This window comes from Myxine glutinosa, chromosome 2 (assembly GCF_964187855.1).
Source record: "Myxine glutinosa chromosome 2, kmMyxGlut1.1, whole genome shotgun sequence".
Taxonomy (NCBI): Eukaryota; Metazoa; Chordata; class Myxini; order Myxiniformes; family Myxinidae; genus Myxine; species Myxine glutinosa.
The window spans coordinates 10164721-10177471 of record NC_136262.1 but is presented as its reverse complement, the minus strand read 5'-3'; the positions used below and the strand labels follow the sequence as shown (position 1 = coordinate 10177471).

Here is a 12751-nt window from a genome sequence, read left to right as displayed (position 1 = left end):
TCTCTTTGTCATTGTGGGGTATTGCGTGTAGATTGCTGAGGGAAAAAATGAATTTAAACGATTTCAGCATAAGGCTGCAACATAACAAAATGTGAAAAAAGTGAAGGGGTCTGAATACTTTCTGAACGCACTGTATACCAACAAAGGAATATATATAAAAAAAAGTTGGGGAACTCCCGGTTCTCCATGTCCCTCCTCCCACTCCAGGTCCCTCCTTTTGCACAAAAAAGGTTTCTTGTGAAATGTGTGTTATTTTGCTGTGTACAATCTAAATATACACTATTTGATGAAGCACACAAGTTTCTGCACTAGAATAGTGACTTGCATTAAAAAAAAACATGCACTCTCCCCGTCCCTACTCCCACCTCTTCTCCTTCGCCATCTCACCCCTTCCCCTCCTACCCCACCACCTCCCTCTGGATTCCCACGGCACCCCTTTCCCCTCCTTCCTCTCAATCCACCCCCTCCCTGCAAAGTCCCACACCCTCCCCCAGGATTCCCATGCCTTTATCTCCCTCTTTCCACCCCATCCCCTTCCTACTTTCAGTGCACCTCCCTCCCCTGCGGACTCCCACCACACCCCTCCCCCCTTCCTCCGGACTCCTACCTTAATCTATTCCAATACTTAGCCTATCCACTTTCTCAATGGGTTACTAAAGTGCAAATAATTTTCATTGTGTGACTTCATTGTGTGAATGACTGATTGTGTGACAATGATCTTCATTGTGTGACTGACTGATTGTGTGACAATGATCTTCATTGTGTGACTTAACTCGTCATATTTAGCAACGTATCTGGCATTTGAATTCCATATAAGGTAGTCATCGAGCACCATCCATTCGTCTCCTATTTCGACTTTTCCGGCCAAACCGCTTGGCCAATCCTGCTGAAATTTGGCAGCAAGGTTCCGCACCTGACTGGTAATGGGGATCGTATTGCTTGTTCCGGTCACTTGACCGGAAGTGTGTCAAAATGGCGGAATTGGTAAATTCCTTCAAAATATTTTTCTCCAGATCCACCAGTTAGAATGCTACCAAAGTTGGGTTACAACATTAGGCCAGGGTAGGGATGTTAAATTGCAGAGATCATGCCCATCACTTGACCAGATGTGCATCAAAATGGCCGACTTTTTGTTTGGGAAAATTGCGCAAATTCCTTCAAAAATATTCTTCTCCAGACCCACTAATCGAAATGCTAGTAAATTTGGATTATAACATTAAGCCAGGTGCCGATAATTAAGCTACTGGTCCAGTGGTCCTATTTTTATCGATTGCAAGGCCAAAAAGTTGGGTCCTGTTTTTCTGAACTATCTTTTAGAATTACAATGTGACCATATAAGTTCTTGAGCATCCGTTTCATTATTACCTTCTCTGACATGTTTTGTGCCGACAACTAACAAGTTTGCTTTCCATTCTTCCGTTGCACGTCTGTTAAGCCTTGGGTTCATGTCTGCAAGGATCTCTGTGAATCTCCTCTCACTCCACGGCAGAGGCCAGTTATTGTTTCGTGTCATTGGAGAATTTATGAAACGAAATATTACTCGTTATGTAAGATAACGAGTAATATTTCGTTTCATAAATTCTGGGCAAGTTCTGAGCCCTGGTGTTGGGCTAGCGGCTAGGGTGAGGGCTTAGGATCCTAGGATCCTGGGTTCGAATCCCGGTCAATCGCTGAATTAACGCCAGGGGGGTTGACTCAGCCTGTCATCCTTCCGAGGTCGGCAAATTGAGTACCAGTTCACTGGTAATTCCCTGTTTGTCGTAAAAGGCGACAAAAAGGGTTGGCGTCAGGAAGGGCATCCGGCCGTAAAACATTGCTTCAAAAAGGGGACCAAAAAACAACAACAACCACGGTCCCCGAAAAAGGCCAACCCCCGCTTGCGGGGAAAAATGGCCTCTAAAGGTGGTTTTTTTAATGTAAGATGATTATTTTATTTTTTTAATAGTCCTTTTGCAGAATGAGTCACAAAAGATTCCAGTGTACCTGAACCGATGACTCGTATGTGATGACTTGTATAATGAAAATAGAAAGAGGAGGGTGCACCGGAGTATGGGAATGGTGATTATATGGAAGTCTGGTCCGTGAGTAAGTAACTACTTTGCGGCCTCGCCATTTTCCTCAGGCACCTGCACAACTCGAGCCATGCCCTGCCATTTGTCATCGTGTCTGAGGAAGCTATTGCCAAGGGGATTCGCAGGATCGTGTGTGTGACTGGAACAGAGGCCCAGAAGGTAGAATTTTGAGCCTTCTGCTGCTCCTACATTCAGCATGTATGATGTACTTTTACCACCACTCCATCAGTAGGTTTCGGCCATTCGTGACGAGTCTCGGTCCGGGTTGATTCTCCGTTTAGTGGCATGGACCCCGAGATGATGTCGCCATGTTATTTTTGTGGACGCTGTGATGGCGGACAAAGTGGATCGCATTCTCTTATTCTTGTTGTTGCTTATTTGCCTTTCGTGGTATAATTGGTGTACAAAGTGGATGACTTAAAATGAGGACTACGTGGAAGATTATCTACATTGTCCAAATATTTGCATGGAAAAGTGAAAATGTCACTGGTGATGACGGGTGTACCCAGGCCCGGTCCCAGGAGGCACGAAAGCGAAACCTGGGCTGGATTTTTGTTATTGGGCCACAAATTACGGTCAAGGGAGATGCAACTGTCCCGAATGACTCAAATTATCTGGATTTTTTTTGACTCCCCCACCTCCTCCCCTCACACCAACAACCTTCCATGCATGTCGGTCCACTTTTTCAGTCCACAACACAACACAACAACCTTCCACTTTTTCATTTTGTTTTTTATGCCCAAGGTGCGGGGAACTATATTTTCAGGTTGTGCATCCATCTGTGATAAGTTTTTGTTACCGCGATAACTTGCGAACTACTGAAGGGATTTTCTTAACAAATGTGATTCAAAGGAGTATTACGATGCAAAGATGAACTGATTCAAAGGTCATGTGACCTTCAGCTGAAAGTTGCATATTTTCGTTACCGCGATGCCGATAACTTGTGAACGCCGAGGGGATTTTGACGAAACTTTCCATAGCTATGGACTTTAATACAAAGATGAACTAATTAAATTTTGGGTCCAAAAGGTCAAATGCCAAAGGTCAAGTGCCCTTTAATTGAAAATCTGTGTTACTGCAATAACTTGCGGACCACTCAAGTTGTGGACCACACTCACTCAAGGGACTTTTAATTTTTCATGTCATTTTTAATTGAGATCAAACGTAACAGTGTGTTGGCATCTAACGTGGACGGAGACATATCCATCGACGCATCAGCATCAAATTCCACGTTATCGTTATTTAGGTGTGACGAACTTTCACTTTGGATGCCGTCAAAGCTGGAGCAATGCAGGGATTACCCTTGAACTCCAAACCCATCCCACCAAGGGTGATACGGAGATAGAAATCAATAATTTGCACTTCAAGCAGGGAGGTGTCTGTGTGTGTGTGTGTGTGTCGTGTTTGATTCCAAAACCCCCCTTCCCCCTCCCTCCTCCCCCCACCCACCTCCACCACTCCCCCACAGCACCCCTACCCTGTATACACCAAGATTGTGCTGAATACACCCATGTCATCCTCTGTGTGTATTGTGTATTTAAGAAATAGAACGTGTGTTCCTGTTTAAGAATTGCTTGTTTTCTGGCAGTGTGCTTTCTTTATCTTCTTCATGTTTATGTACTCTCTCTTGTGTGTATACTTTGTCAACAGAGCGTTGGCGTTACCAAATCGTTATCATTGCAACAATTACATCGGATGATTTGCCAATGCCTTCCCCAACAGTATGTTCTTTTGTCATTGCTTTCCGAACAGTCAGTTAAGCCTTCCCAACAACCTGGAATTAGTTCAGGGTGCCGGTGATAGCTCACATATTTTTTTATGGACATGACACCATGTGATCTTTAACATCCACCAGCTAACGCTGGCGCATGGGTTTCCAGGTTAAGGTTTATCCAAGGGAAGGCTCACTTTGTGATGCAACGCCCTGCATGGGAAGCACTAGGATGGCACTCTATCGTTGGGGTAAGAATCAAACCCAGGCCATACAGCTCTATGGGAAATGTGCTACCTGTGCACCATCCTGTCAGACATGGTTATACATACAGTGTAGTACTGTAGACTAATTCAAGTGTGAATCACCTGAGTGTGCTATGTGGTGGAGTGCCATGAAACCGTGTGGTTAAACTTGCAAACAAATCGCTTTCATATCCCGTGAATTGATCCTGGCAGGCGTTGCGTAAGGCCGAGGCACTTACTCGCAGCATTGCGGAACTTGCTGAAAGGGTGAAAAGCCAGAATGCCCCGAACAAGGAGGTGCAGAAGGAGATTGCCGAACAGGTGGAGGTGAGTCGTGGTGTGAGACCACCAATTTTTGTGATTACACAAGGATAGTTTTGTTTATTTTGTTTAACTAGTGCACGAACACAGCAAAAGGGAAGACCATCTATAAAACAGTGCTGGGGATTTGTCTGTGTTTTCCAATATGAACATAATCAGGGATTTAGATGTTGCAAGTTAAGTTAAGATGGGAAGTCCGTTTGTGACTGGCTTTCCTTTGCATTTCAAATTGTCCACGTTAGCTCCTGGGTCCAGCTGTGATTCCTCAGTGGCGCAAGGACGCTCTGCGTGAGCAGTTACAGAGGTTGAAGAAGTCCATGGATGACTTGGATCGTGCCAACAAAGCTAACTTGCAGAAAAAGGTGAGACGTTGTCAATAAGCCAGGAAGAGCTTCTCATATTTTCCTCTAATATACAAGTAAAAATCCACCTTATTAGGGTGTCTAGTGGGTACTCTGCCAGCGGACTATAAATGAGCAAAGAATAGAATGTTGTCATTGGGGAGGGGAGGGTGTGAATCCTATCACGATCATATGTTGTAACAGATTCTGTTGTACTGTTTGCCTGTTTCTCTTCGCTCGTCTTTGCTCATTTGGCAATATCTGGCCTTGTCCGATGCTACGAGACGGACTTTACTGCTGATGTGTGTGTGTGTGTGTGTGTGTGTGTGTGTGTGTGTGTGTCTGTGTCGAGCGAGCCATAATGCATCTTCTTCATGAATCACTGGTCCTTGACGTGTTTTTTAAAAATATATATATACATATATATATATATAGTGATCACATCACGGATCCTGACTGTTTGAACAGGTGTCCTGTTTAATGAATGTGAATGAATGAATGAATTAATTCCTGTTAAAGGAATTAATTAAATCCAGCTCACAAGCGATGACCTGTCTTTGTTTTCGTCGTCATTCTTTGTTGTACTCACTGCACCTTTGATGATGTGAAGAGAAAATATTTACAATAACCGGTTAATTTTGGCACAGTTAAGTATCATCGATTCACAAAGTTCAACCTGTACGGCTCCGAGGGGGCAGCAGTTCGTTCAGCGATGCAGGAGAAGAACTCCACCCTGACTGTATGGATCAGTACTGTCTGTTATCTGCAGGACCAGATGGTGTCGGGATGCATCTGCACCGATGGTGTCGGGTTTCTTGATTTGGTCATTGTCTTTTTGTATCGCAGGTCTTGGATAGGACTCGACAGGTGATCGGGAACGAGCCGGACAAGACCGTCGTGGTGCTCGAGATGGAGGAAGGTGCACCAGCGAAGGTGTTTGAGTGTGGGTTTTTGGGGTTTATAAAGATGGGTAATGGTGGGAATGCAAATGGAATGGCAAGAATATAATCTTTAAAATAATTGTTGCAAGTATGCTGAGCCCAAACATCGATGTTGCTTGTCTCATACATGTGGGTGGAATCCTTTTATAATTTGGTGCTATTTCAGGGCCTTGTGGCTTTGCTTATTCTGACATTATTTTATTTATTTTGACAGGCACTCAGTGAGGCGCTGAAGCTTTTCAAAAGCCTCTCTCCACAGACATCCGTCATGCTCTTCAGTGTAGACTCCGATGTGGGGAAGATCACTTGCCTCTGCCAAGTCCCTGAAGTAAGCGCAACTGGGCACACCGAGTGCTTGGTGATGTAAAGCGCTGTAGCTACATCTTTGGCTTCCCACATCGAATGGACTGTATGCAGGATAGCTATTCGGCAAGTTTTGTTATTCAATAGCGTGTCTTTTTTTTTTTTTTTTTGTATACTGAATCGAGGCTCGTGAAAGAGCTAATATTTATTTCACAAACAAAATCAACCAGACAAACAAAATATACAAATAGAGGGAGCGGAAGACAAGATGGGGAGAGAAAGGGAAGCACACAACCACAACATTTGAGAGCAAGGAGAAGTGTGGGAGGGAGGGGGCTTGGGGTGAGGAGGCATGGGAAGGGGGGGGGGGGGGGGGGAGAGGTATAAAACACAAGGGGACCGAAATTAGCGGGGGTAGAAAAGATCAAGGTTTTGGATGGGGGAGGATAAGAGATGGTGGTGAACAGCTGTTTTAAAGGCCTGGAGGGTGGAGTGGGATTGAAGAGAGTGAGAGAGTTTGTTCCAGAGGTGGGAGAAAAGAGGAATGAAGGAGTGAAGGTGAGCAGAAAGTCTTGATTTTGGCAGTTTAACCATAAGAGGGTTGCAGGCAGATCTTGTGCGACCTGTAGGAATATTTGGGGGACAGAGCCCAGAGAGAGCTGGGGGGGCAAGGCCAGAGAGGAGTCGGTAGAAGACGGAAAGACCACCAACCTGCCTGCGGTGAGTGAGTGAAAGGCCCTTGGAGTTAGCTTCATCGCGGGAGATTCCAATGATTCTGAACGCTTTGGTTTCAACAGCGTGAAGATGAGCTAGGTGTGAGGCAGGAGCACCAGACCAGAGGGGAGAGCAGTATTCCATAGAGCTGCGGATGAAAGCCTTGTATGTGGTGAGGAGCTCAGCTGTGCCAAGGAAGGACTTCGCACGACGGAGGATGCCCAGTCGGCGACTGGCTTTGGAGGCCAGATTTGAAATGTGGTTTTCCCAGGAAAGATCATGGCAAATAGTGAGACCCAAAAGCTTGAGTGACAGAACTTCTTGGAGAGGATTATTCAGAAAGTGGATGGGAGGGTTGTCCAGTCGGTCTTTTCGGAGAGACATCGTAAAAGTGTGAGATTTATCAGGATTGAAAGACATGTTCCATTTGTTTGACCAGCCTGTGATTTTGTCCAGGTCTGCAGAGAGTGAGGAGGCTGCAGACTGCCGATCTGAGGGATGAGGAATGGAGCGACAGAGAGTAGAGTCGTCAGCAAAGAGATAGAGAGGATTTTCAAGAGAGTCAGAGAGATCATTGATGAAGACCAGAAAAAGCACAGGGCCCAGAACACTACCTTGGGGAACTCCCGCCTGAATAGGAAGAGGAGATGTGAGAAACCCATTCAGGGCCACACGTTGACTACGACCAGAGAGGAAGTCCACCAGCCATGCGTGGAGATTTCCATGGATACCAAAGGAGGAGAGTTTGGTGAGCAGAGCAGGGTGCCAGACCGTATCGAAGGCACGTGAAATGTCAAGGGAGACAGCTCTAATTTCCTGTTTGGCGTTGAGGACCTCCATCCATTGTTGAGAAAGCAGAAGCAGCATGTCCAGAGTAGAGTGACCAGGTCTGAAACCAAATTGATGATCAGAGATCAAGCCATTGGAGAAGAGGAAAGATTTCATATCTGAAGCAATGATGGATTCCATGACTTTGCTGATAATTGGGAGAAGGCTGATTGGTCTGTAGTTGCTAGGATCTGTTTTTGCACCTTTTTTGTGCAAAGCGGTGATGTTGGCTGATTTCCAAGCAGATGGCAGATGACCTTGAGCAAAAGAGAGGGTGAAGAGAACAGAGAGAGGGAGTGAAAGAGCGGAAGAACATGATTTTAGGACCCGTGGGCTGATGCCGTCAGGACCAGTTGCAGAATCAGAGTCGAGGGTTGACAGAAACTTTTCCACCTTGTCAGGAGGAAAGGACACAGAGTCCAGGGGCAGCTGGGTACGACTGGGTACGGTGGGTACAGAGAGGGATGGGTTTGGGACACAAGATTTAGAGGCAAACACAGAGTTGAGGCATTCAGCTTTTTCACGTGCAGAGTCAGCCGTTAAGCCGTTTGAGGTGAGGGAGGGGATGGAGGGGGAACAAACACCAGAAACAGATTTGACCAGACGCCACCAGGATTTGGAAGAGGGAGACAGATAAGAGAGTTCGGTCTTGAGAACGGTGAGATATTGTTTCCTGGCTCTCCTGAGGGTGGGGACACACTTGTTTCGGGCTTTGTGAAAGGAAATGAGATTTCCTTCAATTGGATTTGCTCTCCAGGAGACGAAAGCAAGTTGTTTCAGGGCAACAGCCTCACCACAAGATCCCGTGTACCATGGACGGGAGGAAGGGTATGACAACTGAAGACGAGATGGGATAAATCTGTGCATGAGAGAGAGCAATTTACTTTGGAAGAATTCCCAGGATGAGTTGATGTCAGAGGTGGTAGAGATGGGAGACCAGTCCAGATGATTGATGGCTGCTTGAAGACCGTGCCAGTTGGCCTGAGTGAAATGCCAGACTCGTCGACGCTGAGGAGGCTCTCTGAGAATGGTCAGAGAGATGTCCACTTTGACAAGCACATGATCAGATGAGCCGATTGGAGCAGAAGAAGAGCAGCAGACATTTTCAGGGAAGTTAGTCATAACCAAGTCCAGAAGAGACGATGCTCCGTTGACTGAGATCCGGTCGGGAAATTGACAGATTGTGTCAGTCCCAGTGAGTCGCAGAAGTCCTTTGCTGAAGAGCCATGGCTGGTGAGAGAGGTACCCACACCCAGCCAACTCGCATGGTGACAATTGAAATCACCACATATGAGGAAGAGAGAGTTGGGATGGGTAGATAGAAGTTGGTCCATATTATCAGACAGCGAGATGTAGATGGAGTCATCACTGTTTGGTGGACGGTACAACACACATATGAACAAAAGGTGGGAGCGAAGGGGAAGCCGTAGCCAAAGGTATTCCTGGGGGTGAGGTGGAGAGAGGGCAGTGGAGGGCGAGTGAGGAAGAGAGTTTTTTTTATAAAGATAGCAACCCCACCTCCAGGACGAGGCTCAGGTCTATCATACCGTAGGAGGGAGTAACCTGGGAGAGATACCAAGGCATCAGAGACATCATGAAGGAGGAAAGTTTCTGTTAAGCAGATCACGTCTGGTTTGTCAGAAGCAACCTGTATGGAGAGATCAGTCAAGTTTGAGCGAAGGCCCTGGATGTTTGAGGTCCATACCGTTAATGAAGAGGAAGGGGGAGCATCAGATACAGATCAGGGGAGGGGAGGGGACGGGTAAGATGTGGAAGAGGAGGAAGAGGTAGGGAAAGCTGTTGAAGGTGTGTCAGAGATTACAGAATAGCTTGGAGAAAGGGAAGAATAGGGCAGACAAAAGGTTTGATGGTGATTGGGTGAGGCACAGTGAGGTGTTATTTGAGGAGGGTGAAGAGCGAGGCAGAAGGTTGGGGGAGATGTAGGTGAAAGTTGGAAGGGGGAAGAAGCAGGGAGGATGCTTTGAGGAGGAGGGGTGAGAGGGGAGTCTAGGAGGGGAGGAGCGAGGGAGAGTCTCGGAGGGGAGGGGTGTGGGGGGAGTTTAGGAGGGAGGGGAGGGAAGGGGCAAGGGGGGAGATTTGAAAGGGTTGGGTGATGGGGAGGATTTGGAGGGGAGGGGTGATGGGGAAGTTTTGGATGGGAGGGAGGATTGGGAGGTTTTGGAGGGAAGGGGGGATGGGGAAGATTTGGAGGGGCGGGGTGAGATTGGATTTTGAAAAGTGTACGATTCATGGGAAACGAACATTTTTTGCAAAATGAGTTTGAGACCTTCGAGTCAAAAATACGTTTGAGGACGCTGAAGGATGGGTGGAGTTCTGGAGAGTTTAGGGAATGTAGAAAAGAGGAACTGTAAGAGATGGGATTTGTTTGTTTTTTTGGAATGAATAGATTTGGTGAGCAAGTCGAAAGCATCCTTTTGTAGGAGAAGAAGAAAAAGGTGTTATAATATACTACTGTGTTCAAAAAGTATCCGACCTTTATTTTTCGTGCGTAAAAAAAACGAAGCTAGGGAGGCGTTGATTGGTGCACGTATGTAGGCGATCCTAATGCACACGCGTGAATTTTTTTCCACCTGCAGAAGCTGCCATTCGACGGCAGACCGCCGATGAGTGAGGACATGTAAGTGAGCGCTGTCGGATTTTCGTTTTTGACAAAATGACGGAAAAACTTGAACAACGCTACTGCATCAAATTTTGTGTAAAACTTGGCGATTCCCAAGTGGAAACGATCCGCAAGATTCAACACCGTTCATTCCATTATGGAGGAGGATTTGGGCTTCAGGAGAATCTCAGCGAAGTTCGTACCAAAGCTGCTAACGATTGAGCAGAAGCAACTCCGTTTGGAGATCGCACAGGACATGCTGGAGACTGAACAGCGATCCCAGCTTCCTCAACACAGTGATCACTGGCGATGAGTCCTGTGTTTATGGGTACAACCCAGAAACCAAGTTGCAGTCATCACAATGGAAGCATCCAACATCCCCGAGGCCAAAAAACACAAAATTTGATGCAGTAGCGTTGTTCAAGTTTTTCCGTCATTTTGTCAAAAACGAAAATCCGACGGCGCTCACTTACATGTCCTCACTCATCGGCGGTCTGCCGTCGAATGACAGCTTCTGCAGGTGGGAAAAAATTCACGCGTGTGCATTAGGATCGCCTACATACGTGCACCAATCAACGCCTCTCTAGCTTCTTTTTTTTTACGCACGAAAAATAAAGGTCGGATACTTTTTGAACACACTACGTATGAGAGAAAATAGTTGTTCAGGGGAGAGATTATACATTTCTAACCACGTGATCGCGTGATCGCGAACAACGTGAACGAAGAACGAACGAACAAATAAGAACAACAAATAAACGAATAAGACCTGAGAAGGAAATTTTTTTTTTTTTTTTTTTTTGCGTAGATATATTAAACAAGGAGGTATGGGGTGAACGACTGGGACGAAACAGAGAACGAAAATAATTGCAGCGCATTCGACGAACCGCTGAGAGAAAAACAAAACCACAAGGTCGGAGACGGTACGGTAGCCTAAGCCTACGAGTACTAGGCCTCAGAATACTCAATACGCATTAACCGACGATTGTGTATACATGTACGAAAAATTAGCACCGAAAATTTTCCTAGAGATACGCTATAGGTACACACACCGAAAGATAGATATAGTCTCGACAAAAACACAATTGTGAAAGATTACTTAGCTTCGAAAGCGTGAGCGCATGGAACAGCTCCAAGAACAGTGTCTTTCCAGTTGTTTACACTTCTTGGAGTTATTGTTAGCCTTGAAATCTCGAATGGTGGTTCTGGAATTTGTAAACCTGATAACCGAACATGCCCCCCATTTTGTGGTTGGTCCAAACAACAATCCCAGTGATACAAGACAGTGTGCAATGTTCTTTGGGAATGAGAGTTTGCTCAACTCACGAGTTTGCTCAAATATAAAATCACTCCTTGAGATAGTGCTACACCGTATCTTTGCACAAACTTCAGAACGTACACCTTTTTTACGACGTAGCCCATCGGGCGTAGCCGTCTGTATGTATGTATGTATGTATGTATGTATGTATGTATGTATGTCCCCTCAAACGTATACCAATCAGAGCTGAGAATCTGGTCACATGACAGGGTGATGTGATTACGTCTGATGTCATTACAGCGGTGCTGCGGCTGACTCTACGCACCGCCATTTTGATTTATATGCCGAACATATCGTGTACATATCGAACATATCGTCTACCTTTACGTTTTTCATTCAGTGTGAAACACAAACAAACCAATTGTTAAAATGATCAAATATCGAAAGTATCGGCGTTACGTCTCTTCCAACAATACGGTAGGTATAGGCCTTCGGCGTTATGACTCACCGTCCGCTTCGGACAAATTAAACCCAGGTTTCTTAATACAGCAGTGTATCGTTTCAGTCGTATCGTTTTCATAGTAATAATAATATTATAGTAAATATAACCCCAACACTTTAATCCCAATGTCGTGAATGGAAGGTTGATGGATTGAAGCGGTGTAAAAGCAGAAGTAAGGAATTCACCTCGGTTTTTTAAAATATGATGTCAGTATGGTGTAAACACCTGCTCACTTCGATAGCGGCAGAACAGGTCAATCCTCTTTGGGGTATGTAGATTACAGTCAATCTATGGTCCGGTCTCAAGAACTTTGCGTGTGTGTTCATTTACCAAGTTTCTTGTGGAGAGATCGCCAAGTGGTTTAAGCATTCGAGCAAGCACTCCATTCAAAACCGTTAAGGAATGGCTGGCTTGGCAAGCGCTAGCTAGCTGCTTGGTAAATGAGCACACCTCCAGCCCTTTTGGGGTATATAGATTACAGTAGATCTTCTCTCAGTTCTGTAAGTAAAACTTACCTCATGGATGTCTGGATTCCTCCAAATTTATTTGTTTAATGTTATAAACAGCATTAGCGACTGTTTAAAAAGCTAATCATGTGTGTTTGTGATTTATAATATTTTACAAGCCCGGCTACGCCGCTGTTAGACCTTTGGTCTTGTTTCATTATAGGAGTGAAGTTCACGGAAGAGCAAGGTAGAACCGATCATGGCACAAACATCAACGGGATTAACAAACAGGAAAAGGGGAGAGTGAGGAGGGTGCAAACACTGAAAATAGCAAGTTGGATGGTTGGGTTAGGAGAGGTTAAAAAAAAAAAAAAGGGAAAGGTTAATGTGGTAAATCAAGATTGGGTTAAGAAAGGTTAATGTGGTAAATCAAGATCATGGGTCAGAATTGA

The 12751-nt window shown here is 45.4% G+C and overlaps 1 protein-coding gene across 3 annotated transcripts in view; it reads left to right on the top strand.

Moving 5' to 3' along the window:
* Window positions 1-12751, top strand: part of AARS1 (alanyl-tRNA synthetase 1) — a 90939-nt gene that overhangs the window by 75880 nt on the left and 2308 nt on the right. For all 3 annotated transcript variants that reach the window (XM_068108747.2, XM_068108746.2, XM_068108748.2), the window contains exons 16-20: window positions 2123-2231; window positions 4242-4355; window positions 4592-4711; window positions 5537-5623; window positions 5846-5959. In XM_068108747.2, coding sequence (XP_067964848.2) covers window positions 2123-2231; window positions 4242-4355; window positions 4592-4711; window positions 5537-5623; window positions 5846-5959 — 544 coding nt within the window. The remainder of the gene's footprint in view (window positions 1-2122; window positions 2232-4241; window positions 4356-4591; window positions 4712-5536; window positions 5624-5845; window positions 5960-12751) is intronic.